Source organism: Coregonus lavaretus, assembly GCF_964263955.1.
Source record: "Coregonus lavaretus genome assembly, chromosome: 18".
Classification (NCBI taxonomy): Eukaryota; Metazoa; Chordata; class Actinopteri; order Salmoniformes; family Salmonidae; genus Coregonus; species Coregonus lavaretus.
This window is the reverse complement of record NC_140005.1, coordinates 7,011,476-7,025,205: the sequence shown is the minus strand read 5'-3', so window position 1 is coordinate 7,025,205 and position 13,730 is coordinate 7,011,476. Positions and strand designations below refer to the sequence as shown.

At 45.0% G+C, this 13,730-nt stretch overlaps 1 protein-coding gene across 1 annotated transcript in view; it reads left to right on the top strand.

The window, feature by feature from the left end:
- The window catches only part of LOC311145963 (MAM domain-containing glycosylphosphatidylinositol anchor protein 2-like), a gene marked incomplete at its 3' end in the record, with an annotated part of 191,280 nt that extends 181,919 nt beyond the window's left edge, over positions 1 to 9,361 (top strand). Inside the window, exons 14-17 of the mRNA XM_084182369.1 lie at positions 4,716 to 4,880; positions 7,935 to 8,065; positions 8,307 to 8,406; positions 9,273 to 9,361. Of these exons, the coding sequence (XP_084038495.1) occupies positions 4,716 to 4,880; positions 7,935 to 8,065; positions 8,307 to 8,406; positions 9,273 to 9,361 (485 nt within the window). The remainder of the gene's footprint in view (positions 1 to 4,715; positions 4,881 to 7,934; positions 8,066 to 8,306; positions 8,407 to 9,272) is intronic.
- Positions 9,362 to 13,730: the final 4,369 nt, after the last annotated feature.

Sequence of the window (13,730 nt, the reverse complement as noted above, 5' to 3'; positions counted from 1 at the left end):
CAGTCTAGTTGAAGGCTGGTAAATACAGCCAGTCTAGTTGAAGGCTAGTAAATACAGCCAGTCTAGTTGAAGGCTAGTAAATACAGACAGTCTAGTTGAAGGCTGGTAAATACAGCCAGTCTAGTTGAAGGCTAGTAAATACAGCCAGTCTAGTTGAAGGCTAGTAAATACAGACAGTCTAGTTGAAGGCTGGTAAATACAGCCAGTTTAGTTGAAGGCTAGTAAATACAGCCAGTCTAGCTGAAGGCTAGTAAATACAGCCAGTCTAGTTGAAGGCTAGTAAATACAGACAGTCTAGCTGAAGGCTAGTAAATACAGCCAGTCTAGTTGAAGGCTAGTAAATACAGCCAGTCTAGTTGAAGGCTGGTAAATACAGCCAGTCTAGTTGAAGGCTAGTAAATACAGCCAGTCTAGTTGAAGGCTGGTAAATACAGCCAGTCTAGTTGAAGGCTAGTAAATACAGCCAGTCTAGCTGAAGGCTAGTAAATACAGCCAGTCTAGTTGAAGGCTATAAATACAGCCAGTCTAGTTGAAGGCTAGTAAATACAGCCAGTCTAGTTGAAGGCTGGTAAATACAGCCAGTCTAGCTGAAGGCTGGTAAATACAGCCAGTCTAGCTGAAGGCTAGTAAATACAGCCAGTCTAGTTGAAGGCTAGTAAATACAGCCAGTCTAGTTGAAGGCTGGTAAATACAGCCAGTCTAGTTGAAGGCTAGTAAATACAGCCAGTCTAGTTGAAGGCTGGTAAATACAGCCAGTCTAGTTGAAGGCTAGTAAATACAGCCAGTCTAGTTGAAGGCTAGTAAATACAGCCAGTCTAGTTGAAGGCTGGTAAATACAGCCAGTCTAGTTGAAGGCTAGTAAATACAGCCAGTCTAGCTGAAGGCTGGTAAATACAGCCAGTCTAGTTGAAGGCTGGTAAATACAGCCAGTCTAGTTGAAGGCTAGTAAATACAGCCAGTTAGCTTCATAATTGCAATCAATTAGCCCAAGTCATGAAAATTATTTAACACTTAAGCGCTTATCAGAGTCCAAAACATTTACGTGTCCGCACAGCAGTGTTCTAGAATATTGGACTATTGGCTTTCAATTCTCAGCCTGGCTCAAGACATTCCTCCAACCGCCACCCCATTCAAATGAATAGAAGACACCTACTCAGAGCCACACTGTTAGGGAATTATGGGGAAGTGGGCGGTCGGGCTGTGCGTCCCTCGCGGACGGTAGTCTCAGAGCCATGTATCTATGGCACTATGGGCCGCCGGACTATCGCGGCTCCGCAGGACTATCGCGGCTCCGCAGCTTTGGACTCTGAATTACACTTCAGCCAACAGGTATATGATGCAATTATAATGCATTGTAAGACTTGTCATACGCAAGTCTACTTCACGTATCATATGTTAGTTTTCTTTGCAGTTGCCATTTGTACTTTTCTTTACTGAAGTTGGTATGCTCCCCTGTTGTATAGTACCTCCTCCTCCTCCGCCCCATCGCCGCCGCCGCCTCCTCCTCTGCCCCTTCTCATCCTCCTCCTCTGCCCCATTTCATCTTCCTCCTCCTCCGCCCCATCTCATCCTCCTCCTCCGCCCCATCTCATCCTCCTCCTCTGCCCCTTCTCATCCTCCTCCTCTGCCCCTTCTCATCCTCCTCCTCTGCCCCATTTCATCCTCCTCCTCCTCCGCCCCATTTCATCCTCCTCCTCCTCCTCTGCCCCATTTCATCCTCCTCCTCCGCCCCATCTCATCCTCCTCCTCTGCCCCTTCTCATCCTCCTCCTCTGCCCCATTTCATCCTCCTCCTCCTCCTCTGCCCCATTTCATCCTCCTCCTCCGCCCTATCTCATCCTCCTCCTCCGCCCCATCTCATCCTCCTCCTCCGCCCCATCTCATCCTCCTCCTCCGCCCCATCTCATCCTCCTCCTCTGCCCCTTCTCATCCTCCTCCTCTGCCCCTTCTCATCCTCCTCCTCCGCCCCATCTCATCCTCCTCCTCCGCCCCATCTCATCCTCCTCCTCCGCCCCATCTCATCCTCCTCCTCCGCCCCATCTCATCCTCCTCCTCCGCCCCATTTCATCCTCCTCCTCCGCCCCATCTCATCCTCCTCCTCTGCCCCTTCTCATCCTCCTCCTCTGCCCCTTCTCATCCTCCTCCTCTGCCCCATTTCATCCTCCTCCTCCTCCTCTGCCCCATTTCATCCTCCTCCTCCGCCCTATCTCATCCTCCTCCTCCGCCCCATCTCATCCTCCTCCTCCGCCCCATCTCATCCTCCTCCTCCGCCCCATCTCATCCTCCTCCTCTGCCCCTTCTCATCCTCCTCCTCTGCCCCTTCTCATCCTCCTCCTCCGCCCCATCTCATCCTCCTCCTCCGCCCCATCTCATCCTCCTCCTCCGCCCCATCTCATCCTCCTCCTCCGCCCCATTTCATCCTCCTCCTCCGCCCCATCTCATCCTCCTCCTCCGCCCCATCTCATCCTCCTCCTCCGCCCCATCTCATCCTCCTCCTCCGCCCCATTTCATCCTCCTCCTCCTCCGCCCCATCTCATCCTCCTCCTCCGCCCCATTTCATCCTCCTCCTCCTCCTCCTCCGCCCCATCTCCTCCTCCTCCCCATCTCCTCCGCCCCATCTCCTCCTCCTCCGCCCCATCTCCTCCTTATCTCATCCTCCTCCTCCTCCTCCTCTGTTCTGTGTCTTTATTGGGTATGGTAGCTGTGATGGACATCTGCAGCACTGCGGGGATGGCTGTGACATTTCCTTTAGAGAGCGGGCAGCATTATGAAATATGAGTGTCTGTCACTGCCTGCCCGTCGACATCCGCCTTAAGGGAACTAGCAGTAGCCATTCCCCCCAAAGTACAATCTCCCGCAATTCCATCCACTCGTTAAATGCCAAAAAAACCCAGCCGTTAAAATAAACCAATTAATCGGTGGGACTCCTCGGGGATACATTTGTTTAAGTGTTTTAGGGCATGTTAAGATGGATTATGTTAGAAATAATGCATTACTTTTAATTATCCAAGGCATTACGATGAAACACTTGGCTCACAGTTTCCCAACGTTACTTGCTCTAAGAAGGTGAAACTGTCTTCTTTTTCTTCCTTCTGATTGGTATCCACGGATAAGGCCTGTATTATGGATTGCACTGTATACAATGTCAGACAGAGGGTTGCAGTGCAGAAACCTCTCCCAATACCACAACAGTTTATGGCCTTCTAACGGCAGTGCCTAAGCTGCAAACTTGTAGCAGTTATTATAGAGAGATGAATTCTGCCGTTTGGTTTAGAATTCTGATGGTCTCTCCATTGCAGTGGAACGCCATCACATCAGACCTGGGTTCAAATAGTATTTGTTGTCATTCAAATACTTTTATCTTTAGCTGTGCTTGCCTGGCGCAATTGCACCAATAATCCCAAATGTGCAAAGCCAGCCCTTCTGGCACTCGAGGCAGACTTAATGAAACTATCAATGTATTTGAAAGAAGATAAATATTAATGGAACCCAGGTCAGAATCACATTACCATGGCAGGACAGAGAGGGTTACCATGGCAGGGCAGAGAGGGTTACCATGGAAGGACAGAGAGGGTTACCATGGCAGGGCAGAGAGGGTTACCATGGCAGGTCAGAGAGGGTTACCATGGCAGGACAGAGAGGGTTACCATGGCAGGGCAGAGAGGGTTACCATGGCAGGACAGAGAGGTTACCATGGCAGGGCAGAGAGGGTTACCATGGCAGGGCAGAGAGGGTTACCATGGCAGGGCAGAGAGGGTTACCATGGCAGGACAGAGAGGGTTACCATGGCAGGGCAGAGAGGGTTACCATGGCAGGGCAGAGAGGGTTACCATGGCAGGACAGAGAGGGTTACCATGGCAGGGCAGAGAGGGTTACCATGGCAGGGCAGAGAGGGTTACCATGGCAGGGCAGAGAGGGTTACCATGGCAGGGCAGAGTGGGTTACCATGGCAGGGCAGAGAGGGTTACCATGGAAGGGCAGAGAGGGTTACCATGGCAGGACAGAGAGGGTTACCATGGCAGGACAGAGAGGGTTACCATGGCAGGGCAGAGAGGGTTACCATGGCAGGACAGAGAGGGTTACCATGGCAGGACAGAGAGGGTTACCATGGCAGGGCAGAGAGGGTTACCATGGCAGGACAGAGAGGGTTACCATGGCAGGGCAGAGAGGGTTACCATGGCAGGGCAGAGAGGGTTACCATGGCAGGACAGAGAGGGTTACCATGGCAGGACAGAGAGGGTTACCATGGCAGGACAGAGAGGGTTACCATGGCAGGGCAGAGAGGGTTACCATGGCAGGACAGAGAGGGTTACCATGGCAGGGCAGAGAGGGTTACCATGGCAGGGCAGAGAGGGTTACCATGGCAGGGCAGAGAGGGTTACCATGGCAGGACAGAGAGGGTTACCATGGCAGGACAGAGAGGGTTACCATGGCAGGACAGAGAGGGTTACCATGGCAGGACAGAGAGGGTTATCATGGAAGGACAGAGAGGGTTACCATGGAAGGACAGAGAGGGTTACCATGGAAGGACAGAGAGGGTTACCATGGAAGGACAGAGAGGGTTACCATGGCAGGACAGAGAGGGTTACCATGGCAGGACAGAGAGGGTTACTTTTTGGGGTTTTGCATACAATATGTTGCATTGTTCAGTCAGTGACTTTGTTTTACCATCATACAGCTTTCTACTTTGATTGTCATTGTTTTGCCAACATACAGGTTTCTACATGTACATCGAGACGTCTCGACCGCGCCTGGAGGGAGAAAAGGCCCGACTGTTGACCCCCACTTTCAACGTCGCCCCCAAAAGCCCCTATGGGACAGTGACGTCCTCTCCAACCTATTGCTTTGGCTTCTACTACCATATGTATGGGAAACACATAGGTAAGATGCCTGGGTGCTAGCAGGCATGGTATGTATGGTACAAGGATGAATGCAAATGAAGTGCTATAGCTTTTTCATCAGGCCAATCTATTTCAGCATGGAGGGAGTGGGTTTGACTTGTTAATACCTACCTGCTAGCTTTCAATCAGCATCCACTTGCAATCTTATCCCCCACTTCCCTGTTCGGTACCTCCCTGATGATTAGATAAAAGTGTTTGCTTACCACTTAAGTTGTACACCCACCTTTCTTTTTTTAAAATTTGACAACCACTCAATAACACTTCAATGCCAGAATATCTGAAGCCCCCTGGGCGTTGGTGAAAAATTGCAGTTGAACTCTCACTATTTCTGGGTTTTTACGACCATTCCATTAAAATATAAATAACTTTATCCTCCGTCAAATTCTATTCAGGCTCCTCTGCTTCTGTGACCAAGGTTGCTGTTTCACACTCCTGCTCTCCTGTTGGCGCAGTGTCTTAATCAGACAGACAGTTGCACTTGAGCGATGGGTGTGACCCCTGACCTGCCAGACACGCTTGTAACCACAATTTTCTGCTCCACAAAGCTGTCGCGATTCTGAATAGGACGTGTCAAAGGGCCCTCTCTCTCTCTGCTCTCTCAGCCTCAGCAACCAGCAGCCCAGAGTCAGAAATGTATCCTAACCTGTCTGTTTCCTTTCACTGGTTTCTGTTAGAGAAAGAAAGGTAACCTGCATTCAGAGCCTTTTTTGATTCTGTGCAGAATGTGTGACTGGGTGGTGGAGAGACTGAGTTCTCATTTGAAGTAGAGGGCATTTTGCAGGAGTTTGTTGTTGGTGTCATTTGATCATGCAGTGAGATCTTGCAGACACTGTAGCGTTTTTGGGGACATTACTCTAGTATTTACTACAGTGTTTTTATGTGGATAATACTGTTGTATTTACTATAGTATTCTACAATATACTACAAAATTCTACACAGATGGTCAGGGGACCGGAAAATAATTATAAGAATTTGTAGACTGCATATTGATCACAACTAAGCCCAAAAAATAAATTGTATTTGAAAATAACAATCATTTCATACCTGAGACACGATCACATATGTCTTCTCTCTTGTGTGGGAATACTTGGGAACAGATTTCCTAAAGTAAACTCATTTTTAGCTGAATTCCTTTTTTTTTTACCAAAAACTAAAATCACCCCCAAAATGTTTGTGTATTGCATTCTATAGTAAGCACTACATGATCGAGGGATACTACAGTGTGGAGTATAGTATTATACAGTATACTACAGAATGACATAGAATTCTATAGTAAGTACTATAGTATTCTATAGTAAACTGTAGTATTTTTTCATGTGCGTCTATACATCAGAGCACTCTATTTGGCATCACCTCATTTGCACTGAAAAGAAACATACAAGATTTCACTTCCATGATCATCCCTTGACAAGTAAATTATATTGTCAAATGAATCCATTGTGATACATCCCACTCTCTCATTAAAAGCCATAACTCAATAATGGGAGGTTAATGTGTAGACCCCTTGAATCATTTAGTATTTTCAGTAATGCTACAGTGGGGGAAAAAAGTATTTAGTCAGCCACTCGTTACCTGTATTAATGGCACCTGTTTGAACTTGTTATTAGTATAAAAGACACCTGTCCACAACCTCAAACAGTCACACTCCAAACTCCACTATGGCCAAGACCAAAGAGCTGTCAAAGGACACCAGAAACAAAATTGTAGACCTGCACCAGGCTGGGAAGACTGAATCTGCAATAGGTAAGCAGCTTGGTTTGAAGAAATCAACTGTGGGAGCAATTATTAGGAAATGGAAGACATACAAGACCACTGATAATCTCCCTCGATCTGGGGCTCCACGCAAGATCTCACCCCGTGGGGTCAAAATGATCACAAGAACGGTGAGCAAAAATCCCAGAACCACACGGGGGGACCTAGTGAATGACCTGCAGAGAGCTGGGACCAAAGTAACAAAGCCTACCATCAGTAACACACTACGCCGCCAGGGACTCAAATCCTGCAGTGCCAGACGTGTCCCCCTGCTTAAGCCAGTACATGTCCAGGCCCGTCTGAAGTTTGCTAGAGTGCATTTGGATGATCCAGAAGAGGATTGGGAGAATGTCATATGGTCAGATGAAACCAAAATAGAACACCATACCTACTGTGAAGCATGGGGGTGGAAACATCATGCTTTGGGGCTGTTTTTCTGCAAAGGGACCAGGACGACTGATCCGTGTAAAGGAAAGAATGAATGGGGCCATGTATCGTGAGATTTTGAGTGAAAACCTCCTTCCATCAGCAAGGGCATTAAAGATGAAACGTGGCTGGGTCTTTCAGCATGACAATGATCCCAAACACACCACCCGGGCAACGAAGGAGTGGCTTCGTAAGAAGCATTTCAAGGTCCTGGAGTGGCCTAGCCAGTCTCCAGATCTCAACCCCATAGAAAATCTTTGGAGGGAGTTGAAAGTCTGTGTTGCCCAGCGACAGCCCCAAAACATCACTGCTCTAGAGGAGATCTGCATGGAGGAATGGGCCAAAATACCAGCAACAGTGTGTGAAAACCTTGTGAAGACTTACAGAAAACGTTTGACCTGTGTCATTGCCAACAAAGGGTATATAACAAAGTATTGAGAAACTTTTGTTATTGACCAAATACTTATTTTCCACCATAATTTGCAAATAAATTCATTAAAAATCCTACAATGTGATTTTCTGGATTTTATTTTCTCATTTTGTCTGTCATAGTTGACGTGTACCTATGATGAAAATTACAGGCCTCTCTCATCTTTTTAAGTGGGAGAACTTGCACAATTGGTGGCTGACTAAATACTTTTTTTCCCCACTGTATGTGTTTTTTTATCAGGTCATACATTAATAATTATAAAAGTATAATCTATAAATAAGGAGATGTGCTGCCATGATGAGGCCATAGATGATATCAGATCTGGGTTCAAATTGTACTTGAACTCTTTCAAATACTTAAGCTGTGTTTGATTGAGCTTCCCTGGCACAATGTGGTCCATAAAGTGCTTGATGTTTTCTCCTCTAGGGGCGTTGAAGGCGTACTTACGGCAGAAGGGCCAGTCAGGCGCAGACAGTTCCGTGTGGACCCTGGTCGGGAACCAAGGGGACCGATGGAAGCAAGCCAAAGTCAACATTCACCCAACAGCCTCTTTCCAGGTGGGTACAACTCTTTGGGAGGAGCAGTGGGTCACCAATGCAGAACTACGGTGGCCCTAAGGTACAAAGTACAAAACTGCCTTCATCTGTGCTTCCTCTCTTATGCCCATGTCTTATATAAACATGTCTTATATATTTTGCTATATGCTTCACAGAATGAGTCATTATTTGTAGCAGAAAGACATTTAAGCAGTTTGTGTTAACATGTTTTGTCTTTGTCCTTCGTATCCTGTTTTGGTAGTTGGTTCTGGAAGGAATTCGTGGTCCCGGTATAGAAGGGGATATCGCCATAGATGATGTCACCATTGAGGAAGGAGAATGTAAAGACCCTCCACCCAACAGTAAGTGCTATTTTTTTTTTGGGGGGGGGGGGGGGGGGGCATGACAACCATGACAACCATGGACCTATACATCATCCAGAACCAATCAATCATGAAGAGGCAAGCCTTATAACATACATTTATATCATTCCTCTTAGGAATTATAAATCAAGTACTAAATCAGGTATTGTTAGCTCTTCAAAACAGGTTTACTCACCAAGAGTATATGCCACTGTATTCTGGTTTCAGGGCATCGTCAGGCATCATCAGTGAAAATACATTTTAGAGGTTATGAACAAACATCTGCGTCGAAATATTATGCATGCCAGAAAATTGGACTGTCTGATTGACCTAAAAAGACAAATCTAATTTTCATTCCCTCGTTACTTACATTACTTAAATTATGTTAAATCTCCTCCCAAATGGTAGATATCAGCCTCGTTAAATATTAGCCGTTAGATGCTCTGCCGCTTGTACACTGGAGACTGTCGGCTGGGTCTCTTTGCTGATAAACAAGGTTCCGTACAAATGCTACTAATGGAAATGTTTTTAAGAACCTCTTAACTGTTTGTCGAATTGTCTCACACAGTACTTGATGTATTTCGACAGTAAGTATAATGCATACTTGTTGCTGAGCTGCCACTTAAGTATTTGTGAGTCTACATCAGGAGAAATCACATTACATCTACATGCCAGAGGAGACTCCTCCAGAGAAGAAGAGGACGGTCCTCTTCAGAACAACTAAAAACTTAAATCAAACACGGAATTGTACACGTTACCCACACGTCATCCCATTAGCTTAATTAAAACGTTTTGAAATTTATTTTCATACATCAGCCTCCCTAGATTATCTACATCACTATCTTTTTCTTTCTCTGTCCCTACAGATCTGAGGTCACTGGCTCCTCCCACCGCGCACCATATATGGCAGTTATTGGTCACACTGACCCTGATGTTTGTGGGTCATCAGAGGTGACGCCTCTCTCCCAGGAGGAGCAACCTGATGCCGGCCCCACCCCTGTGGAAGAATCTGCAGACTTTCACTGTCTAAACCCCCAAAACGACCAAAGATTCAGTCTTCAGGAGAGTAGCAGCAGTCCAGCGCTGGTCCAGGTTGGAGCAGGAAACAAAAAAACTCGGTCAATCTGGATTTTTCTGAAATATGCACAGAGAACATTTCAAGGTCAGGACTCCAGGGTCAGTATGGAGAGCCGGGTTCTCCATAGTAGACGCTGCTGTAGTACGGGCTCCACTTCATATTTTCTCTCCCCAAGGTGAAGCCAGCGAGGCAGAGTGTGGGTGCCGTCATTGTGTATATTGGCTCGAGGATTCGGAACGGAATAGTACATTTCTGTAAAGCACAAGGACGCATGTTGTGGTCCCATTTCTTTCTTTCCATTTTCATATGTGGTTTTGTTTGCTGCTTGTCAAGCCCAAGGAATTATGATAATTGATTGCTTAATGAGATGGGTGTAGAAGAGGTTGATTTTATGTTAAGAGTATAAATGTACGAAATTCGCTCAACAACCCACACTGACCCGAAGCTATTTTCTCATGAATATGTTAGAGACTGCTATTCCTCTTGCGTTGTCGCTTTCACCCCTTTTAAAACTCAAAGGCTGCCTGGGGTCGGATTCATCAAAATGTGGATAAACAAACACATGTGCGTACCTTCTACCCAGAGGCTCAACTTTGACTGCTTAGTGCGTTATATGCATATCTGTAAGTTAATTCATCACAATTATTCCTTTGTGTGTTTTCTTTTAGTTTTTACCTTTGAGGTTGCTTAATGTTGGTTTCATTAAAAAGTGCGTACACTTGTTAGATAGGTTACTCTATTATGCAGTGGCTGAACTATGGTGCATTGTATGCCTGGTGGAACCAACCTCTGGACTCCTCGTAGTCAACTCTATGTGATCGAGACCTTAGATCCTTTCGAAGTACTGTAGGGGCTTCTCTTGTGTCCCAGCTGCCCTTAACTTCCAGAATGTGATTTAATGAACAGTGACATGACATATCTCTTCCGTTATCTAAAAGGGATTGATGAGGGATTATAAAACTGAAGTACTCTAGCTTGTATTAACAATGGTAATTGCAATCCAGTCATTTGAATGAAAAGGTTAACTTTTATCCTCATCTCCTTGTTTTTCACTTTCCATTACCTAGCTTCTCGATTGGAGCCTGCTTTCTCCGTTCACCTCCTGACCAATCACGAATCGGTCAGGTCACGTGTGACGCTTAAAGACCAGGGCCCAGTTTCCCAAAAGCATCTCAAGGCTAAATTCATCGTTAGAACCTTCGTAGGAGCATGGTTAAATCTTCGAGCTGTTTCCCAAAACCATCGTTATTAACGGTTGCACTTGAAAATGCTTGAAATCTAACGCCTGCCTCAGACCACTTGTAGAACAGCTAAGTGCATCGTTAGATGCTTTTTTTTGCCCTCCTGCGTCACTTTATACACAGAAATCTCAGCTAAACATAGAATCACATGGTTTATCCGCGCCCGATAACGTCAGAACAAAGTTGACTACAAATACAAAGTTGCCAATGTCTTTTCAATTGATCAAAACAAGCGATGTAGAGTGTAAGAAGATGCTTGAAATTAAAACCGAAACGACAGCATTCAAATATAAATACAGGAGGCTATAGGCCTATTTCAATCACATTGAAATACTGTACATTTCATGTTCAATCAATTGAGTTCTATTTTGCTACTTGTAGGCTATTGTCTGTAATTTGTCTCAATATATTTCATGATGTGTAGCCTAATATGTGCTCAAATGATGTGCTAAATCTTGATTTAGTGCATTATTATAGGGTAAGCATTAGAACAAGCCAACCTCAATATTTGAAGCCATAGGTGATAAAATCTTTCTAGGAGCTGATCCATTGTCAGTGTTGTTGAATAATTCTAATGTTAAGGTATACTTTGAATGGGGAAAGCTGATCTGAGATCAGCGCTGCCTTCCTTTCCATCCTATCAGTATCGACACATGCCTCAACGACGCACTTAGAGAACGTTCTCTCTTTGCGGGGTGTTTTGGTAAACGCATGTTACATCTTCGTCCGTTGTAGGAAAGCTACATCGTTAAAACACTTGTAAGCCTAAATTACATCGCTATCAGGAAACCGGGCCCAGGTGCATCGTTATTTACGAGCCAACTTTTGAAGTGTTTCCCAAACAAGCACGTAGAGAGAATGTTTGCTAAGTGTGTCGTTAGACAATGTGTCGATACTGACAGGATCGAAGGTAATGCACCGCTGCTCTCGGATCGGCTTTCTCCATTAAAATCTTACCTTATCATTATAATCATTCCACAATACGGACGATGGATCAGCTCCTAGAGAGATATTAGCGTTGTTAAAACACTGGAATCATCCTCTCCTAACGTACCTTACGTTAAGGACACGTGGTCATCAGGTAGCCTAGCGGTTAAGAGCGTTGGGCCAGTAACCAAAAGGTCACTGGTTCGAATCACCGAGCCTACTAGGTGAAAAATCTGTGGATATGCCCTTGAGCAAGGCACTTAACCCTAGTTGATTCTGTAAGTCTCTCTGGAAAAGAGTGTCTGCTAAATGTCAAAAAAGTATAATGAAAAAAAAATACTGGAGGAAATTCAAGCTTATTTGAATTCAGGTTGTAGTAGTTTCTCTCTTGCAACTGCCAAGATTAACACCCGTTTTCAATACAAGTCATTGTCCTGACCTTTGATTTCAGCATGGCTCAGTAAAGCATATAAAAATAGGTACAAAAAAGAAAAACCTTGAATGTCAATGCTATCTTTCTTTCCCTGCATGAGTTGTCTCATTGATCATGATACTGTGCCCATGCATGCTTGTGGCAGTCTTCGGAAGGTTACTTTATGAGCAGTCGAAAGAGCAGGTTTTGCATCTTTTGGTCCTATCTCAACAGCTAGTCCTCTCGGGATGAGATAAGACGCTGCTGTCTGCCATGAAATCAAGTGCCTTCAGACTTAGTGGAAGATTGCGTGGGCTAGTTTACCCCTTAGGCACATTTTATAGAGAAAGAAACAATCATGCTGTAATCTGCAGCTAACTCTAGAATCAAGGGTCAACTATGCATGTGGTGGCACAGTGTCAAGGTATGGATGTCTACACACGGCTCTCTTTATTTTGACCTAGGAGAATGACTTGCTGCCCTTGATGGTCAAGGCTTTTGGAGTGGGACTTGTGCTCAACCAGAGGAAGGACGGTGGCTTTGTCCGAGTGACTGAGTGAGAACGGGGAGTTCTTAGAAATAAGCAATGGGCTCCGACAAAAAAACTACTTGGAGGGAAGGGAGGCTTTTGAAGTCTCCCCATTCATTTCAGCTGGACCCGCTGAGAAAGACATTTTTGCGACTTCGTCCAGGGACTGTAAATGGAAGACCTTTCAGGTGTGACTCTTACGGCTGATAATGGCCTTGGTTTACCTGGGTGTCTGTCAGTCGATTAGATCAGACTGTGTGGTTCTCACAGACCTATTTTAGTACTCAAATGAGAGTGTAACTCTACTTTTACAGAAACGGTAAAGACCTTGGAACTACCTGAGACCATGAGTTACCGTAACCAGCTGGTTTTTGAAAAAAACGTATTGTAAAATTACTCTACTATTGTTCGTAAAAATGTTTTGGGAGAAAAGTTTTACATTTCCCTTTTCATTTGGGGATTTTTTTTACAATTATTTTCTGATTCCTTTTTCTTTACAGAATAATCAGAAATAGGCTATAAGGGCCCGATTCTGACTTAGGAAATTAGGCCTTTCTTACTCAAGCCTTTCCTAGGCACTTCTCAGTAGTTGGTATTCAGACTTACCTTATGAAGGCGTGTTAAGGGCTTTGCAGGCGTGGTTCTTTAGCGAGCAATGAATAAATGTATTTCCACTGCTGAAAACCCTCCCTCTAGCTGGCCAACGGATTTTCTCGTGGAGTTTTCATTCAATAGGGTATTCAGTACATTTATCTTAAGCCATCCCATTAAATACGTTGTACCTTTTTAATACGAATTTTGGCGACAGCGAACGGGTTCAGAATATTAGGGATCAATTAAAGAAGTCCATCTAAATATTGTATATGCATCGTCTCCATTTCAGCACCAATTGGTAGATTTTAAAATACTCTGATCTTGTAGATTACTTAAGGTTTAGGAGAATATTTATGATTAATACAAAACAGGTTTGGAGAGCCTTTAGGCAAGAAAGAAAGAAAACGGTGGTATGATTCATTCAGAAAATTGCCACATTTAATTCTTTAACCCATGGTAATATTGGAAGATTAGTGTACATAGAATTATAATAGGGAGAATAGTGTACCACAGTAGGCTGTACCCTCGTCTGTTGCCTGCACT